The sequence below is a fragment of the Glossina fuscipes genome, unplaced genomic scaffold (genome assembly GCF_014805625.2).
Source record: "Glossina fuscipes isolate IAEA_lab_2018 unplaced genomic scaffold, Yale_Gfus_2 27, whole genome shotgun sequence".
NCBI classification, from domain to species: Eukaryota; Metazoa; Arthropoda; class Insecta; order Diptera; family Glossinidae; genus Glossina; species Glossina fuscipes.
The window spans coordinates 574,065-582,446 of record NW_023998422.1 but is presented as its reverse complement, the minus strand read 5'-3'; the positions used below and the strand labels follow the sequence as shown (position 1 = coordinate 582,446).

General features: G+C 36.4%; 1 protein-coding gene across 6 annotated transcripts in view; it reads right to left on the bottom strand.

The window, feature by feature from the left end:
- The window catches only part of LOC119635880 (Down syndrome cell adhesion molecule-like protein Dscam2), a 150,868-nt gene that overhangs the window by 19,923 nt on the left and 122,563 nt on the right, over positions 1-8,382 (bottom strand). For all 6 annotated transcript variants that reach the window (XM_038030903.1, XM_038030898.1, XM_038030901.1 and 3 more), the window contains 6 exons: positions 6,926-8,152; positions 6,703-6,858; positions 5,961-6,644; positions 5,464-5,572; positions 5,222-5,398; positions 4,992-5,158 (listed from right to left, as the gene is read on the bottom strand). In XM_038030903.1, the coding sequence (XP_037886831.1) occupies positions 4,992-5,158; positions 5,222-5,398; positions 5,464-5,572; positions 5,961-6,644; positions 6,703-6,858; positions 6,926-8,152 (2,520 nt within the window). The remainder of the gene's footprint in view (positions 1-4,991; positions 5,159-5,221; positions 5,399-5,463; positions 5,573-5,960; positions 6,645-6,702; positions 6,859-6,925; positions 8,153-8,382) is intronic.

Below are 8,382 nucleotides of genomic sequence, written 5' to 3'. Positions count from 1 at the left end.
GAAAAAATTTTTAATGAACACAATGACGAAATTAAAAATTGACACAAGTTTAATTGAGGGGCTTCAAAGAAGAATTCTGTGCTCGATTTCGTTTCAGAAACATTAGAGGCTTCTCGTGTGCTGCATTTCCAACGGAACAGTTGTGACATCGTCGGTGGGCGCATAGTGAAATAGTGCAAAGGAGAGGAAGAAAAGTAATTGAATCAGCAGATGAAATATACGATTCCAAAATTAAACCAAAAAAATTCCAATTCATACAGCTGTCGCATGTATAAAAATCCAACCACCTGAGAGAATACGTTTGTTTACAATTCTCGATAATTTTGCATGTATTGTACCACTTTAAGGAATAAGCGCATATTCGTTCTCAATAATTCAACAGGTCTTTGTAAAAAAGCCATCGATGCGAGAATAAGCGTGCGCATATGTTCTCAGTAATTTGTATAGAAATTCCAATTCATACAGCTGTCTAAGACGGGTTGTTGACAATGTTGGACTACGTATTTCAGTCATGTCGGGCCAAATCAGGACCCTGTTACGATCGCTTCATAATGTACTGGCCTTGTGAACGGCCAGCGCTTCAAAAAGCAAACGATGGTCATGCCTTGAGTACAGAAAAAAGACGTCGAGTTTTCTAAGCTTTTTACGCAAGTTAAAATGGAATTTACGAAAGCTAAGAAGATGCTTGATGCTCTAACGCGCGAATTCCTTGAGTGCCAAGCCGTGATTCGCGTCGCACAAATAGTGAACGCACAACCTGTAGTGTGGCCTGCGGACAGTTCCATGGACGGCCGATTAGCGTTCAAATTCTGAGCTCGGCGGGTGGTACATGTCCGGAGATTGAATCTAGTGGTGTGCCGGCCGTGATTATGCTGTCCTTTGATCTGGTCGCCAAATCCACCTTTAATGGGTAAAGCTCGGGACCATCTGGATCAGTTGGCGATATCTAAAGAAATTCCCCTAAGGTTACCTCCGCCGAAGCTATAAAGAGGACGCGCGATAGCTCCGCAGTGGCATCCCATAATTGAGTAGTCAATCTTTCGACAAGGAATAGTAAGCCTCAAGTATTGCGTTGGAGCTAATTGTCGTCTCTGAATATTAGTAGAAGATGTGAATTAGTTTCGGTTCCAGCGAGGAAGGCTGCGTTTATTTCCAGGCTGGCTCCCTATAAGACAGTTTAAGGTATACAATTTCATATTTTAACGAAAATTCCGAATATCAACTCCAGCAGATTTTCTATTCTCAAAATACCCCAGTGCTATCCTGGACAAGTCAGCAAAAACTAGTTATGCAAACCCTTAGTTTTGGAACTATCGAACAAAATGTAAGGATCTGAGAAGAAAGCTTTACGATTTATATATTGACACAGTGGATTGGGAATATCAAGTGCTTGCCTTCGCAGAGACATGGTTAAAATGCGCAATAAATTCAGCGGAGTATCAAGTTTTCAGACATGATAGGTCTGGTGAAGTGGGGGTGGCGTCTTGATTGCGGTATGTGTCACAATTCCTGCTAATTTGTTTTCTGTTTCCAATCCGAATAATGCTGAATTCATTCCGAAGTTATCTAACCATAATTTATATATAACTGTCTTCTTCCATCGTCAAATTCAGTTATCTACTTATAGAATGTCACTCTCGTTGTGGTCCCTTCTTTGGAGGTATAGTGAATCTGGGCTTTGTAAAGAATTTAATGACTTTTATTATATATTTTCGATGGACGATTCAAGCGATTATGTGAAGTCGACCTTGTGTTAATTTACATTATTAAGAAGACTGCAGCACACCTACAAAATGTTATTATGTAGTTTTGTTTCTTCTTCTTCTTTTACGCATTTTGATAATGAATGAATTAATTCTTTCCCACTTAAGTAGTGGGATGAACTTTGCTTCTAACTCTTAATTTAGGATAAATATTTTATTTTTAGTTTATAATCATTTTTGTTAATAACATTGAATTAAATGTCTTGGCATAATTTATATTAGAGAATTACAGGCAAGATGGTCATCTAACTTCAGTTCACTTACAACACTCGGGGGAGATATGAATCTTTCCTTACTTGATTTAATCCATAGAAATTGTATTTACTGTTACTAGTTTATCTTGTGTTGACTGTGTTAGCTAATGATGTATTTAAATAAATAAATATCTATTAGACCATGCGAATGGTTTTAGATCTGTCCGTCTTTTTAACACTGGTTTTTGAAACACCTGAAAAATGGCCTCATTCATATAAAACTTATGTAGAGAGTCATAGTCTATGGTATCAGGCAAATGCCTGAAGTCCGTTGCCAGCGCTTTCAAGGACTATCTGCCGCAAAAAATGAGCATGACACGTCAGTAAACACTTCGCCGAAAGCCAAAGTAGACGTAAACATAATGTTTTTGAAATAAGGCTTCATATAGCACTGTATTGGACTAACCGTAGCAACACTGAGATAGCAAGGGACTGTACTGAGAAACTTTTTGTATATAAAAGTGCGTCCGTCTTTAGGCGTTGATTGTTAAAACGGCGTTTTTTTCCTTCTTTCACCTTTAGCACTTTTATGCAAGCACTGTTCTCTTGGAAAATGGGTTACTACGTGTTATGTAATAAAAAAATTTCTTCTTACTATTTACAAATTAACGATTCGTACTAACGATTAGAAGTTCATGGATCAATCCTCAAAATAACCAATCAATAAACTAATCATAGAGCTACAAACGTGCACATGTACAATAACTGGATTTACATAACCAGGGAAGTTCTTTACAAAAATTTTCAATTTTTAGGAAATGCTAAACAGAGGACACACACACAGAGGACGCACACAGAAGAGGAATTTACTAAATATTTTTTTTTTGTACATTTCTCAAGGGTAAATTGCTTTTAATTTGGAAACTAATCTTTTGTTTATTGGAAGATAAGGTATTTTATAGGATTGAATGATTGGAATAGTTTGCTACTACTTGAATAAATGACATGTCTTCAGACATGTTTGACTTTACGCATTTCAAGTCCGGAGTTGTTATGACATTGCTATATGAACCGTACATTACATATTGTATATACATTTAGATTCTTGCGTATAGTTATATATAGTTTGAGAGTTATACCGAAATGAGGATGACAATCGTGATTCTGCTTTTTTGGCAATGCCTTCTTCGTTATAGCTCGCTTCTGGCGGACTACGCCAACTAAATTCGACTATTCTGTGGCGTTGCTGATACTACCTTAAAATTCTAGCGAAGACAATTCCCGGATTCGCTGGTATAAGTTTTAAGTAATTTTTTAATAAAATTGAAAGTGTCTTAGAACAATCACATTAAATAAAACTTAAATCGTTGTCCATCATTAGTCATTGCTTCTCCCATCCTTCTGTTTGTGCCGAAGGGACAACTCATATTTTGAGAGAGAAAAAAAAACATTTTCGCAAGTCATTACAAGAACTGAAGTTCTGGTCGGACAGACAGAAATCATCATTTAGAGCTGAACGGGCAGTATCTGGTGAATACAGCGGGATGTGTACCTCATTCAAGTTTCGTTTCCTGCATGAACATGAGGCCAAGCACTTTCATGCTGAAAAATCAGCCTTTGAGTTTCAATTAATTGTTGCTGGTAGCTTTTTCACAGGTGGCTTCGTTTGATGGGAGCAACTCATAGTATACTACATCCAGCTTATCACCGCGAATAGATTCTTCATAGATTTTTGGCTCTATTCCTCCAAAATTAATATTACACCTAATCTGAATCATCGCTCTTCACACTTTGAACGTAGTAATAACGCATCCATTTTTCAGCAGCACAGCAGAAGGAATAATATTATACGCAAATGACTTTTTAGCGTAGGACGCAACATATTCAAGCCTCCCAAAAACTGTTTTACAACAAGATATGTTTGAAAATTGAAATATAGCAATGAAATTGGCTGCGATGCGACTTAATATTAGCAACGCTCTCTATTGCAAATCCTTTCCAACTGACTTGCACCCGCAGTATTCGAATGTTATGATAAAATGGATGGAATTGATAAGTACGGTGGAAAGAAAACTTAACGAAATAAAGTACAATAATGCCGACGATTATGATGAACCATTTCAATTCCAAACACTTACATATGTTTTTCAATCGGGCATTTAGTAATTCACTTAATTGATTTTTTTTTTTTTTTTTTCATATAAATAATGAAATACTTATGATAACAGAGTATACTATACAGATTTATATGCGCTAATAGTTTCTTCTAGTATAGTGCTAACTAAGGTGAGTTTTATAGTAAACTATATATTACACACTACATCTTTACGCACGCATACGTTTATCATACGAGGATTAAAATAGGATTTAAAAACAAATTGCATTTACACGCAATTACAAAAAAAAAAAAAAAACAGAGTGATATTTTTACCTTTGTTCTCAAAAGGATATATTTTGAAACAAGAAAGCAACAGTCGGTGAGATTTAATAGAAATAAAAAAAAAATATATATATATATTTAAAAAAAATTAACCAAAAAAGGAAATCACTTCTAAGTTGCAGTTCTAGATGGGAGAAATTGCATGGTGTTGCATTATAAATTAAAATAATAATAATAAAAAAAAAAAAATAAACTAAACTAAAAGATTCAAGCTGATAAATTAAAAAAAAAATATTTAAAAAGCTGTTCACACAATAAAAAAATAAAGACGAGTGCTCCTTGAGATTTTCTTAAAAATATTACATAAAAATTAAAAGCGTTTAAAAAGCTAAAACATAAAAAGTTTCTGTATAATTGTTTTTTTTTTTTTTACACTTAAGCTTAGTTAGCTTAAGATCGTATTTTCGATTTTCTTTGTTTTTTTTTTTAATCAACAATATTTGTTATTTGTATCTTTAATACTTTTTAAGATTAATAAAAAAACATTTTTTTTTTTTTAATATTAATCTTAAAAGAGTGACGTAGTTCAGTTTTATGTACAAAAGCAATGCGAATATTTGAAAAGAAAAAGATTTGATGACAAAGAGTAAATACCTCCAGTTACAGTCAAAGTTGCGAAATCATATTCAGCTACAGTGAAACCTGCAGAATTATGGGCTGTAATTCTTAAATTGTACCAAGTGGCTGGTTCCAAATCTAGGACAACGTAATTATTATCTGGCTTAACATTATTTGAAATTTGATTCCATTCAATTTGATCGCTGAAGAGAAAGACAAGAATACATTTTAAGAAAATTTGGTCCAAAAAATTATTAAAAACCTACCGTTTCTTATTCTCTACGACAAAGTGAGACATGGGGCAACCGCCATCTTTCCAAGCTTTGAAATGCAACGATACCGAGTTCGAGGAAACCTCAATGAAACGTGCTTTTTCTGGCAATTTTGGTTTATAGCCTTTAGTACGTGTATTCAAGATATCCGAAGCCTCACCAGCACCAATACTTTATCAAAAAAAAAAATTTACTTTTTACTTGATTTTAAAGATATGTTTTAAAAATATACTTACTTATTGAATCCTGTGGCGTAAACTTGATAACGTGAACCGCACAATAAGTTTTCAATCGTATATTTTTGAGCATCAACCGAGACTTCTGAAGTTTCCCACTCGCCAAACTCTTAAAAAATTTAAAATCAAACATAAAAATGCTGGATCTAACTGTACCCTATAGTTTATATAATGCAAAGACATCTTTCACCTTAGGTTCACTTTACGTTCATTTCTTCTCTTCTAAAAATTTTTAAAAACTAGAATGCGATAATTGATTTTTTTCAAAATTGAGTGCATCAATCAATGACCGTCACGCTTTAATGTGAGTCAATACTATTAAGTAGCGTTCACCAACAAGTCGAGAAGAAACAAAAAATATGTTTTTCTGAAGAATGTGCATTTTTAAAAGTTTCTAGCGTTTTCTTCTGTGCAAAACCATTTTCGGTAATCCACTTAAGTCGTGCGAATGCCTTAGGGCGAGGCTTATGCATTAAACCGTTGGTATTACTATTTACCTGGCTTATAATGAATTGTGTAACCGTGCAGTGGTGCGGTATCGCCTTCATAAGGTTTCAATTTCACTGTTAATGAATCAGTTGTGGTAGCGGACAGAGTGACCTGTGGTGATTGAGGTGGAGCCAAAACAATCAATTTATGTGTAATAGAATCCTTAGCAATTGAATTTTCAGCGTGGCATGTGTAGTCCCCGGCATCCTGGCGATTAACCGATTTAATTAGCAAAGAACCATCGGGCAAAATGCGCATGCGATCATTGCCAGTGAACTCGATTCCTTTAATTTTCCATGTAATGTCAGGTTGGGGAGCACCAACAGCTAAACAAGGCATTTTAGCATCTTCCTTGAATGTGGCTGTGAAGGTATCATCAAATGAGGCAATCTTAGCGGGTACTTGATCACTGGGCATGGCAATTATGCTTTTTGAGGGTTGGCCTTCACCGATATTAGTGCTGGCAGTTACCCAAAATTCATAAGGTTTGTTCTTTTCTAAATCGGTAGCTTCGTAACTCATTTGATAGTGTGGGATTTTTTGACTCTTGGGTTCGCCTTCGGCACCTTCAACTTTAGTATAAACGGTATATTGTTGAATAATGCCATTGGGCTGAGCTGGTGGACGCCATGAAACTAAAATAGCTGATTGACCCATAACAAGGGCCTTAACATCGGTGGGAGCTTCAGGTACTGTGAACGCGAAAGAATTATGATTTTGAAAACAGTTACTTCGAAAAATGTTGCTTACCATCTGGTTCAGTTTGGCAGTGGATAGGAGCGCTGCGTACACCATCTCCGCCAGCGGTCGTGGCCAAAACTTGCATAGTGTAATTGGTATACTTTTTCAAGCCGTGCAAAACAGTGTCAGAGGAGGCGGTCTTCTTATAGTGGCGTCTAGTTTCATCTGTACAAATGCAATGGAAAATTTTAACAATCTCAAAAGTTCTTCTAAATTTCCTTCTCATACTTACCATACCATTCCTCACTGGAAGCGTACACAACTTTGTAGGTCTTGATAACTCCATTAGCCGATTCCAGGGGAGGACTAACCCAACTTACACGTATAGTCTGTGAGGTTAAAGTGGTGCAGGCGGTGTCGCTAGGTGGTTGGCTAGGAGTGCCTTCGGCAGTAAATTGTTTCTCTTCGTCACTTAATGGTCCAGCACCGATCTTATTAAAGGCTTGTATAACCACTGAGTACTGTGTATAAACGCGTAAATTGTTCAGTTCCAAACTATGTTCTTTGCCTTCCTCCGTCAAGAAGTTAACGGTCTCAATGATATAGGAAGAGTTAGTGTTCGATAACTTGTAACCCACGTAGTAACCGAGAATTTCGCCATTCCATTCTGAGCGTGCTGGTGGTTTCCATGTTACTCGCAATGTCGTTTGGTTCACAGGTTCAACTTTAATGTTTTGTGGTTTTCCGGAGGGAGATTCTTCGGCAGTAATTATTGTGACAGCTTCGGAAGATTGTGAGGTACCGATGGCGTTCTCAGCAACAATGCGTATATTGTAAGTGGTGGCAGGACTAAGTTTTTGTACTTGAGCTTCGGTGGTATGACCTGGTACCATAACTCGATCAATTTCATCCCAAGAAGCCCGTGAACGTTTAAACTCAATAATGTAACGAGTCAAAGGAGAATTACCATCGTAGGGTTGAGCCCAACTCAGCTGAACCGAGCGACCTGATTTATCCAAAACCTTAAGTGCATATGGCATTTCTGGTACTTCCTGAATAATCATATTTATACTAGCATCATCAGAACCGAAGGCATTAGTGGCAACACAAGTAAACAAAGCCGAGTCCGAACGTTCGGTGCGTTTAATGGACAGACTGGACATGACACCGGTTGAGAGAATTTCCTCACGTATTGTGTAGCGATTATCGTTCTTAGGATCCAAACGCATATTATTCATGTTCCATAGAATGCCGATAGGCTTTTCACCTTTTGCTTCACACTGTAAAACAGCTGGTTCACCTCGTCGGGCGGTTTGGTTGCGTAACTTTTCGGTAAATTCTGGTGGTGCCTGAACGCTAATCATAATAACAGCCGATAAACCGGAACCAATACCATTAATAGCTTCGCACAAATAATAACCTTCATTCGTTTTTTGTATATTATCAATATGTAGAGTGCCTTCTTCGACCCGTATATTATCGTTCTTTTTTAAATCCTTATATTCACCGGGACTATCACCTAAAAGGAATTATCATAAATATATATATATATAAATATTGTTGTTGTTTAGTGAGCACATCCATTATAGTGGTTGCGATCGATATAACTAGAGACGGGAAGTCTAATACGCATCATGAGAAGCAGAATGGCGATTTTTCAACATCTTCATCTTACAATTAAACTGCGTTTATGTTCTTCAAAGTTGTTTCAGGATATCCAACTAGTCGTTCTTACTTCCATTAACTTGA